The sequence below is a fragment of the Chiloscyllium plagiosum genome, chromosome 5 (genome assembly GCF_004010195.1).
Source record: "Chiloscyllium plagiosum isolate BGI_BamShark_2017 chromosome 5, ASM401019v2, whole genome shotgun sequence".
NCBI classification, from domain to species: Eukaryota; Metazoa; Chordata; class Chondrichthyes; order Orectolobiformes; family Hemiscylliidae; genus Chiloscyllium; species Chiloscyllium plagiosum.
The window spans coordinates 71,527,323-71,538,945 of record NC_057714.1 but is presented as its reverse complement, the minus strand read 5'-3'; the positions used below and the strand labels follow the sequence as shown (position 1 = coordinate 71,538,945).

The window sequence follows — 11,623 nt, the reverse complement described above, 5'->3', positions numbered from 1 at the left end:
AAGAGACCTAAGTGGCAACATTTTCACGCAGAGGATGGTACGTGTATGGAATGAGCTGCCAGAGGATGGGGTGGAGGCTGGTACAATTGCAACATTTAAGAGGCATTCGGATGGGTATATGAATAGGAAGGGTTTGGAGGGATATGGGCCGGGTGCTGGCAGGTGGGACTAGATTGGATTGGGATATCTACTCGGCATGGATGGGTTGGACCGAAGGGTCTGTTTCCATGCTGTACATCTCTATGACTCTACCTTCACCCATAACATTCTTTTACAACCAATTTCTTGGGCAGACAGCAACTCTGTTTAATATTTCATCCAAGTTATGGCATCTAGCACAATCATTTAGTGTTGAATTGAAGCATTGCTCTAGATTGTACGCTCAGATTTCTGCAAAGTGGCCTGCACCCAGAACTCAGGCATGATGTGTGACACTCCAGTGAAGTTTTGCAGTGAGAAATTAAAGGAAGACAGACAGAAAAACAGCAATGGGGCAGTCTGGAAGAAGGGCAGCCAGGAATGGGGAGACAGATTATTTTTTTAAAAAGACAATCAAACATCAGCTTACATAATAACACAAAACAAAGAACTGCTGACGTTGGAAATCCGAAACAAAAAAGACCCCATTAACTGCTGCAGACCTGCTGAGATTCTCCAGCAATTTCTGCGAATTTTTTTTTTGTGTGACAGCAACTAATATTGGGGGCGATAAGGCACAATGTAGACCGGGCTGGCCAGGGTGGGAGGACACAGACACTGGTCTGGGAAAGTGATGGTTGGTTGGGGAAGCGGTGGTAATGCCAGTTGTGTGCGAGTACTGGTTCAGGCTGGGTGGAGGGTGTGGGGGTGGGGGTGGGGGGTGGACAGGGTTGCGGGGTGGGGCTGGGCCCCCTGTACCTTGGGTCCATCTGCGGAAAACGGAATCAGACAGGGCACTGTTCGGGCGTTTCCCCCACACCAGCTCCGCCAGCTCGATATTATACATGTCCCGGCCGCTGTGCGGAGCCGCCGCTTCTTCTTCTTCCTCCTCCGTGCCGTCCCCGTCCTCTCGGTATCCCGTTCCCGTCGGTTTCTCCCTCAGACTCCGACCGACATCTTAGAACTCGGAGACATCCGGGTACCTCTTCCCAATACAACTGGAACTGACAGCGACACCGCATGCGCCGGAGCGGACCAATCAGCGCTGGGGTGAAAGGGCACCAGCTGGTGTAGGTTGATACAGCTCCTATCTCCTACTCCCCTGGTGTGAGGCGGAGCGAGGTGTGGGTATCACCGTGCACTCTCTGACAAGACACACTTGCTTTTCAGATCTGGTATTCACGCGTTTCCATCGATATTTAAAGCTTCGCTAAGGTCAAAAAGGTTTGTGGAAATTCTTGACCCAGAAAGAAATGGGGCAAAACCAGAAATTGCTGGTAAAGGTCAGCAGGTCTGGCAGCATCAATGAAGATAATTTAGAGTTGACGTTTCAGGTCCCGTGAACCTTCCTCATAACTGGAAATAGGCATATTAGTTACTTAACAAAATAGCATTAAGATAGAATCAGATAGCATGGAATGGAATAGAATACATTCTCCCCCCACTCTTGAAATGTTGATTGATATTCAAGTTTTCAATGGAAATTACTCCTTAGACGTTACCTCAGAGTCAAGAGGGCCAGGATTCAGGTACCATCTGCTCCAGAGATGTGTCATAATGTGTCTGAACAGGAACAGGAAATGAGTCCTTTGGTCTGTGTACAAAATCCAAGGCTTCAATTTCAGGGTGACCAACCATCTGTGATTTTACATTTTGTCCTGCATCCTATATGTTCGTATGTGAGAATTTCTCAGACAGTATACACGTTACAGCCTGCCGGTCTCAACATTGAATTCTGAATTCCTGAAGAAGGGCTTATGCCCGAAATGTCGATTCTCCTGTTCCTTGGATGCTGCCTGACCTGCTGCACTTTTCCAGCAACACATTTTCAGCTCTGATCTCCAGCATCTGCAGTCCTTACTTTCTCCTCAACATTGAATTCAACAACTTCAGATGATTATCCCATCTCGACCCCTCTGTTTGCATTCTGCTCCGTAATTTTATTTTGTTTTTTTTGCATATTTCTTTCACTGTTCTGTACCTCTTATTTCTTGATTGTCTCTCTTTCTCTCACTCCCCACTCTCTCATCACCTTTTTCCTCTCCTCTTCTCCCTTTGCTACCCTTTTTCCCTGTTTTCCATTTTGCCTCTGCTTCACCCATCCCCCACATATTTTGTCACATGTTACTGGCTTCAGCCTTGGTCATTCATAGCTCCTAATCTCCCTATAATCTCTCTATTTAAAAATCACACAACACCAGGTTATAGTCCAACAGGTTTAATTGGAAGCACACAAGCTTTCGGAGCAACGCTCCTTCATCAGGTGAAGGAGCATCTCTCCGAAAGCTTGTGTGCTTCCAATTAAACCTGTTGGACTATAACCTGGTGTTGTGTGATTTTTAACTTTGTACACCCCAGTCCAACACCGGCATCTCCAAATTATAATCTCTCTATTCACTGTCATTATTACCTCTTTATTGCTACCTTTGCTTCTGGAGCCATGACTCACCTTCTCTCAGCCTTGTATAAATACCTCCCTATTTCTCCTTTTTTTCAGCTTTGACAAATGGTCAGTTAGACTCAAAATGTCAGCTCTTTTCTCTCCTTACCGATGCTGCAAGACTTGCTGAGATTTTCCAGCATTTTCTCTTTTTTGATATGAGAGACTGCTGGCTTGTCTCCTCTTGCCACTGCCTTTATATCATTTGTTAGTTGTGCAATGTACATAGCCTGTATAGCCACAGGGATGTCTACAGGAGAATTAGTTAGCTGACATTCTGCCTTCAAATCTCAAAGCAAGTGCTTTTGTTGACAAGGTTGTGGAGTTCAGCAGATGGTAGTTGGAGTGAGAGAATGGAGGCAAATTCTTGGCCTCTTTTCCTGAGATTGTAGCTTTGTATGAAATTGTGGCCGCTGGTTGGGCAATCTGTCTTGACCATGTTAATCCCCATTTAGAACCTTGTATTTTTCAATTACTTCACCTATATGGATTAATTAAATGGCCAGATGTAGCTGTAGCTGTATCAACTGTAGCTGCCACAAATATGAAGTAGGAGCAAGAGAAGCCATTCAGCCCTTCAGTTCAACTCAAATGTTCAATTAGAAAATGGCTGATTTACTTCAACAACATTTGTCTGCTCTATCCCCACATATCCCTTAATGTCTTTAGTACGTAACAAACTCAATCTTCAATATACTCAACAGTTGATAGCCCTCTGGAGCAGAAAATTTCAAAGATTCTGTACCTTACAAGCAAGTACATTGCTCCTCTTCCTCAGTCCTAAATATCCTTATATTATTCAAAGTTTGTATTTCGGGACAGCATCCTTCCTGTATTTACCTTGTCAGCCTTGTACGATTTTTGCACATTTCACATTAGATCACTTCTCATTCTTCTAATCTCCAGATAATAGAGCCCCAGTCTATTTAATCCCCCCATCCGAGGCATTACTTTGATGAACCTTGAGTGTCTGTGAGAGCGTGTGTGTGAGTGTGTGTGTAAAGGGCTATAAGTCTGTGAGAGGATGCGTGTGTGCATAAGTGTGGGAGCATATGTATGAGAGTGGGTCTGTAGGAGTGTCTGCGTGTGTGTGTGTGTCTGTCTGCGAGTGTCTGTGTAGTGCAGCGGGGTCACCTGTAGTGTGACATTAGCTCAAGGTGCTGGTTGAGGCCATCCTTATGGGTGCCAAACTTGGCTGTCAGCTTCTGCTTGGCCACTTTGCGTTGTTGCCTGTCCCAAAGCTGTCCTTGGAGGATGGTGACCTGAAGGTCCAAGGTCAAATGTTACCTCCAACTGGGAGGGAACACTCCTGTCTGTTTGATTGTTGTGCGTGCCCATTCATCCGTTGCCATAGCCTCTGCTCTGTCTCACCAATGTACCATGCCTCAGTGCATCCTTGCCTGCAGCGTATGAGATAGACAACGTTAGCTGAGTCACATGAGTACCTGCTCCATACATGGTGGGATGTGTCCCCACGTGAAATGGTAGTATCCGTGTCAACATTCTCACACATCTTGCAGCATCTACCATGACAAAGTTGTATGGTGTTGTCCTGAAAGCCGGGCAGTTTGCTGCAAGCAATGATTTTACTGCTCCTTGGATGCTACCTGAACTGCTGTGCTTTTCCAGCACCTCTGTAATCTAGACTCTGGTTTCTAGCATCTGCAATCATTGTTTTTACCCTGCAAACAATGATCTGTTTGAGGTTTGGTCATTGTTTAAAGGTGAGATTTGGAGGCGTGGGGAAGGTCTTGGTGAGGTGCATATGACGGCACCCTTGAGTACTTCCAAGTGCCTGTCACGTTCCTCCTCATCTGGACAGAAGCTGTGTATGTGCAGGGCTTGTCCATGGGGGGATGGCTGTTTTAATATGTTTCGGGTGGAAGCTGGAGAAGTGTAGCATTGTGAGGTTATCTGTGAGGTGCTGAGGTGCCTATCCTTGGTGAGATGCATGCATCCAGGAATGGGACAGATACTAGAGATTAGTCCATGGTGAGTTGATGTGGAATGAAACTCTTTGCTATCACTGTTTAGTTGCTTCAGTGACTCCTCACCATGGGTCAAGAGGAAGAAAATGTCATCAATATACCTGGTGTATAGTGTTGGTTGGAGATCCTTGTAGAGAAGAAGTCTTGTTTGAACCTATGCATGAAATTGTTGGCGTATTGGGGTTCTAATTTGGTCCCCACAGCTGTTCTGTGTGTCTGGATGAAGAACTAGTTGTCAAAGGTAAAAAATGTTGTGGTCGAGGATAAACTGGATGAGTTGCGGGACAGTGCTCAAAGATTGGCAGTTGTTGATGTTGAATACTGAGGCTGTTGCCACAATGCTGTCATTGTGGGGGATGCTCGTGTAGAGTGCTGAAACGTCCATTGTGACGATGAATGTTCCCGGTTTGACTGGTCTGTGGGTGCTGAGTTTCTGTAAGTAATCTGTAGTGTCACGACAGAAGCTGAGGATCCCCAGTACACAGACACTCACACAGGCAGACACTCACTCACAGACAGATGGACGCATACAGACACTCCTATAGACACACACACATATACTTTTACAGACCCATACTCTCACGCAGACCCTCTCTCATTTTTTTTAATTTCAAAAATATACTTTATTCATAAAATAATTTGATGGTCTGTACAGTTGGTCATGTCATACATACGTAAACATTTACATATAGAGATCAGAATTTATCATTTTTATATTCAGGTTTATCAATCCTATGTCCATATATTTAGCTGAGGCGTCAGCAGAGCCCAAATGACTGCGTGGGCCCCCTGTTCTTAGGCAGGCAGATGTTACACAGTGGTCTTTCCCCACCGCGCCTTGGTGGCAGCTGTCCCAAGCTTCAGCGCGTCCCTCAACACGTAGTCCTGGACTTTGGATTGTGCCAGGCTGCAACACCCAGTCGGGGTCAACTCCTTCAGCAGGAAGATCAACAGGTTTTGGACCGCCCAGAGAGCGTCCTTCACTGAGTTGATGATCCTCCAGGCACAGTTGATGTTCGTCTCGGTGTGCGTCCCGGGAAACAGACCGTAGATCACGGAGTCCTGCGTCACGGCGCTGTTCGGGACGGACCTCGACAAACACCACTGCATTCCTCTCCAGACTTCTTCTGCTTAGGCACATTCCAGAAGGAGGTGTGTGACAGTCTCGTCCCCCCTGCAGCCGCTTCGAGGGCAGCGTCCGGTGCGGCTGAGAGTCTGGGCGTGCATAAAGGATCTCACAGGCAGAGCCCTTCTCACCACCAGCCAAGCCATGTCTTGGTGCTTGTTGGAAAGTTCTGGCGATGAGGCATTCTGCCAAATGGCTTTGACAGGCTTGCTCAGGGAACCGCTCGATAGGATCCGCTCTCTCCTTTTCCCGATGGACACTACGTGCTGACCACTTCCTGATGGACTTGTGGTCAAAGGTGTTTTTCTTCATAAACTTCTCCATGAAGGACAGGTGATACGGAAAGTCCAACTACTCGGAGCATTCCGCGGCAGCGAGGTCAGGCCCATCCTTCGCAACACCGGGGACAGGTAGAACCTCAGTACGTAGTGACACTTGGTGTTTGCGTACCGGGAATCCACGCACAGTTTGATGCAGCCACACAGAAAGGTGGCCATCAGGGTGAGGGTATCATTGGGTGTATTTTTTCCCCCATTGCCCAGATCTTTGTACAGTGAGTCCCTTCAGACCCAGTCCATCTTTGACCTCCGTATAAATTGGAAGATGGCCCGGGTGACTGCAGCGGCACAGGTTCTGGGAATAGGCTAGACCTGTGCCACGTATAACAGCAATGACAGTGCCTCACACCTGATGACCAGGTTTTTTCCTGCGATGGAGAGCGACTGTAGCTTCCATCTGCCCAGTTTCTGCCTCACTTTGCTGATACGCTCCTCCCAAGACTTGGCGCACGCTCCAGTACCCCCGAACCAAATACCCAGCACCTTCAGGTGGTCGGTCCTGACAGTGAAGGGGATCGAGGATTGGTTGGCCCACTTCCCGAAGAGCATGGCCTTGCTCTTGCCTCGGATTACCTTGGCCCCCAAGGCCCGTTCGAAATGGTCACATATGCACATGAGTCTGCGCATGGACAGTGGATCCGAGCAGAAAATGGCGACGTCATCCTTTTACAGGCGACGTCATCCTTAACCTGCAAGCCCCGCTGCCAAGAATAGTCACCCCTCTCAGGCTCGCATCCTTCCTGATGGACTAGGCAAATGGCTCTATGCAGCACACAAACAAGGCAGGAGAGAGAGGGCAGCCCTGTCTGACTCCAGATATGACTGGGAAGCTATCTGATTCTCACCCATTGATTGAGACTGCACTGACAATGTTGGTGTAGAACAGTCTGATCCAATTGCAGGTTCCTTCCCCAAAGCCCATTTTGGAGAGAACATCTCTCAAAAACCTGTGTGATACCCTGTCAAAGGCTTTCTCCTGGTCCAGGCTGATCAGGCAGGTGTCCAACCCTCTGTCCTGCACGTAGGCGATCGTATCCCTGAGGAGTGTGAGACTCTCAGCGATCTTCCTGCACAGGTTTGGTCAGGGTGGATCACCGACCCCAGAGCAGACCTGATACGGTTGGCGATTACCTTTGACAGAATTTTGTAATCCGCATTCAACAGTTGAGATTGGTCTCCAGTTTTTGAGTTCCTCCCTCTCCCCCTTCCGCTTGTAGATGAGGGTGATGATACCTTTCCTCATGGATTCATTCATGGTACCTGCCTGAAGCATACTGACATACACCTCCAGCAGGTCCTGGCCAATCAAGTCCCACAGAGCAAAATAGAGCTTGACCGGTAAGCCGTCGCTTCCGGGAGTTTTATTCTTTTCATCATTGCAAGGAACTTTCCTAATCACTGCCTTCCCATGACTTAAGAGCTCTTTCCAGAATCTCAGTGCAGTTTTCACCTATTAAGGGATACCAAGACAATATGTGATAATATTGGGGGTGGCCTGGTTTGCGCTGCTGCCTCACAGCACCAGGGTCCCACGTTCAATACCAGCCTTGGGTGACTGTGTGGAGTTTGCGCATTCTCCCTGTGCCTCGTGGTTTCCTCCCACAGTCCAAAGATGTGCAGGTCAGGTGAATTGGCCATGCTAAATTGCCCATAGTGTTAGGTGCATTAGTCAGAGGGAAATGGGACTGGGTTGGTTACTCTTCGGAGGGTCGGTATGGACTTGTTGGGCCAAAGGGCCTGTTTCCACACTGTAGAGATTCTAATCCAGAAAAATTGCAAGGAAAAGCATCAATCATAGATCATGGCTTTTCTCAGCCTCAAAAGCCCTTTGACTCAACCAGCGAGGAAGGCTTAAGAAGTATCTGCCTCAAATATATTTGCTGCTGAAATTTGTTGCCATTTGTCCTAAATAACAATCATGACCACACACTTTAAAAGTAGATGCTCTTGTAGTTCTTTTATTCATTCATGGGATGTGGGCGTCACTGGCTGGCCAACATTTAATGCCCATCCTTCGTTGCCCTTGAGAAAGTGTGGTGAGCTGCCCTCTTGCACTGCTACAGTCCAGCTATTGTGGGTTTACCCACAATGCCATTTGGGAAAGTATTCCAGGAATTTGACCCAGCAACAGTGAAGGAACAGCGATATATTTCCAAGTCAGAATGATGAGTAGCTTGGAGGAGAACGTGCAGCTGGTGGTATTCCCATGTATCAGCTGTCCTTGTCTTTCTGGTTGGAAGTGGTTGTGGATTTGGAAGGTGCTGTCTGAGGATCTCTGGTGAATTTCTGCAGTGCATTGTGTAGACAGTACACACTGCTGCTGCTGAATATTGATGGTGCAAGGAATGGATATTTGGGGATGTGGTGCCAATCAAGCGAGCTGCTTTGTCCTGAATGGTGTCAAGCTTTTTGAGTGTTGTTGGAGCTGCACCTATCTATGCAAGTGGGGAGTATTCTATCACACTCCTGACTTGTGCCTTGTTGATGATGGACGTGTTTGGAGTCAGAAGATGAGTTACTTGCCACAGTGATCCTAGCATCTGACCTGCTCTTGTAGCCACTGTTGTTTGTTGTGGGTGTGAGTGCACTTGAGTTTCTGGTCAATGGTAATCCCAAGGAAGTTGATAGTGTGGATTCAGGAATAGTAACACTATTCAAGGGGCAGTGGTTAGATTGTTTCTTATTGGGGGTGAGCATCATTACCTAGAAGTTGTGTGGCACAAAAGTGACTTACCAGTTGTCAGCCCACACCTGGATATTGCCCAGATCATGCTGCATTTGAACGTAGACTGCTTCAATGTCTGAGAAGTTGTGAATGGTGCTGAATATTGTGCAATCATTAACAAACATTCCCACTTCTGACCTTATGATGGAGGGAAGGCCATTGGTAAGGCAGCTGAAGGTGGTTGGGCCTAGGCACTGCCCTGAGGAACTCCTGCAGCGATGTCCTGGAGCTGAGGTAACTGATCTGCAACAACTACAACCATCTTCCTATGTGCCAATTATGAGTCTAACCAGTGGAGAGTTTCCCCCAATACCCGTTGATTCCAGTTTTGCTAGGGCTCCTTGATGCAGCACTCAGTCAAGTGCAGCCTTGATGTCAAGCGCTGTTACTCTCACTCCACCTCTGGTGTTCAACTTTTTTGACTATTTTGAACCAAGACTTTAATGAGATTAGGAGCTGAGTGGCCCTGGTGAAACTCAAACAGGGCAGCAGTGAGCAGGTTATTGCTGAGCAGGTGCTGCTTGTTAGCTCTGGTGATAACACCGTCCATCACTTTGCTGATAGTCGAGTGTCGACTGATTGGGCGGTAATCGGCCAGTTTGGACTTGTCCTGCTTTTAATGTACCGGACAGATCTGGGCAATTTTCCACATTGTTGGGTAGATGCCAGTGTTGTAACTGTAGTGGAACAGCTTTTCTAAGGGAGCAACAAGTTCTGGAGCACAAGTCTTCACTACTACTGTTGAAATGTTGTCAGGGCCCATAGATTTGCAATATCCACTGCAGTGGTGGTATCCTTAATTCAGCTGGAAGAACAACATCTCATTATCTGCTTGGGCACCCTGCAGCCATCAGGACTTAGTATCAAATTCAATAACTTTAGAGCCTGAGCACCTTCTTCCATTGCCTTACCCCAAAACCCCATGCACCAGGCCTTGTCACCACATGGGCTGCTTTGATCACAGCCAGCCAATTTATACCCTCTGATGATCCCCACTAGCAATTATTTCTTTCTCCTTGGCTCAACATTATCTACTCTTTTGTCTGCCCAACTGCTATTTTCTCACTCTTGGGGGTCCATCTCCAGCTATTGCTACCTCCTCTTCCCATTCAGTCTTTACCATATTTACTAACTTTTCTGAGGTACAATCTGTTCTGAAGAAGGGTCACTCGATCTGAAAGGATTAATCTGCTTTGTCTTCAGGGATGCTACCAGGCCTTTTGATTTTCTTCAGCAATTCTGTTTCACTTTCAGAAATTACCCTGATGCCAAGAGCAGTGACTCTCAACCTTTGAGTTCAAAGTTTTGTCCATATTTGGATCAAACATGCAACAAGGTCAGGTGCTGAGAAGATCTGGTGGAACACGTACTGACCATTGGTGACCAGGTTACTGCTCTATAACTGCAGTTTGATCAGACTATTGGTGACACCTTCCATCACTTTGCTGATAATTGAGAATAGGGGTGACAACTAAAATGCTGAGTAACCTCAACAGGTCTGGCAGCTTCATAATTGCTAACTGATAATTAACTGAATTGGATCAATTCCCTTTTGTGTGGACAGGACATACTGGGACAGTTTCCATATTTTGGGTCTGTGTTTGGAACAGGCCCAAATGGCCCATGACTTTACTGTCAACTGTTTCTTGACACTGCATGGAGTGGATTGGTTTGTCTGAAGATTGAATTCTGTGTTGGCAGGCCAAAAGATGGATTGTCATTCCTGATTGCAAATGATTTTTTTGTGGAATATTAAATGTTCAATCTACCCATCTCCTATTCTTAGGATAAATAACCAAATAGTTTGAAACAAACTTAGCAATGCATCCACATCCATGGAATGTAAAGCAAAATATGAAGCATATGACTCACTTTAGTTGATTATTATATTTGCTTAAGATAGAAACGTAATTTATAATACATTGGTGCTATTTAATTTTGCTTGTAACAAATTTTATTCTTTCTTTTTGCATTCTCGATCGTTAAATTATTGACTTTTTGTGTTTGCTTTTTGAAATGTGTAATCTTGCTTATACTGAGTCAGACTGCTGTCCAATATATTATCATGTTGTTGAAAACATTTTTTTGTAATTGCACTTTGGCCACTTTGTCTTTTGTTTTCCTTTGTTAACCAGAATTCCTAATAATACATGTACAAATGTCGTAATACCAGCACTGTTGCTGATAATGTATGTTTGTATTAAATTTTCAGTATTTGTGTTGCAGAATTTGTAATGGCTGGATTAACTGCCTGAGAGAGGATGCAGATAAAAATGGAGCAAAAAACAAAAAAAAAAGTAGAAGGCAAATATTCAGTGGAGCTATTACTGGAAAAAGTAAGCTGTTTTTCAAAATTTTAAGGTAGATCATGGTGACCCCTGTTTTTTTCAGCAGCAAAAGTCATGTTTTAGCTTACAGTAGATGTATACTAATTCCCCTACAGCTGGTATTTGACTAACAAACAGGTCGATAATTTCCAATGCACAACCAAAGGATCATGCTCTGCCATTTCCACAAACTCCAGCAGGATGCTGCCACAGAGCACGTGTTTGTGTTCCTTCCCTTGTCAGTCTTCTGTGGTTTTTACTTGTACCTTCTTCAATGTATGCACTGCACATAGTATAGTATCCTCTATATCAGAAAGACCAAAGGCAGACCTGGTGACTACTTTGTAAAATGCCTCTTGGCTATCCATAAAAATGACCTGAACTTCCACTTACTTGCCATTTCAATGCACCATTTTGCTTTCATGCCAGCTTTTCCATCCTAGGCCTGCTGCAGGACTCCAGCAAAGACCAATACAGGCTGGAGGAACTGTGCTGAAAAAGTGTTGCTGGAAATGCGCAGCAGGTCAGGCAGCATCCAAGG

At 45.9% G+C, this 11,623-nt stretch overlaps 1 protein-coding gene and 1 long non-coding RNA gene across 3 annotated transcripts in view; one reads left to right on the top strand and one right to left on the bottom strand.

Annotated features, from left to right (window-relative positions):
• The window catches only part of mindy3 (MINDY lysine 48 deubiquitinase 3), a 136,150-nt gene extending 135,014 nt beyond the window's left edge, over positions 1 to 1,136 (bottom strand). For both annotated transcript variants that reach the window (XM_043690319.1, XM_043690320.1), the window contains exon 1: positions 898 to 1,136. In XM_043690319.1, the coding sequence (XP_043546254.1) occupies positions 898 to 985 (88 nt within the window). In that variant the 5' untranslated portion in view covers positions 986 to 1,136. The remainder of the gene's footprint in view (positions 1 to 897) is intronic.
• A 123-nt stretch (positions 1,137 to 1,259) lies between these two features.
• LOC122549984 lies at positions 1,260 to 11,034 on the top strand. Its single transcript, XR_006311716.1, has 2 exons — positions 1,260 to 1,362; positions 10,982 to 11,034. It is a non-coding gene; the product is annotated as an uncharacterized LOC122549984 (long non-coding RNA).
• Positions 11,035 to 11,623: the final 589 nt, after the last annotated feature.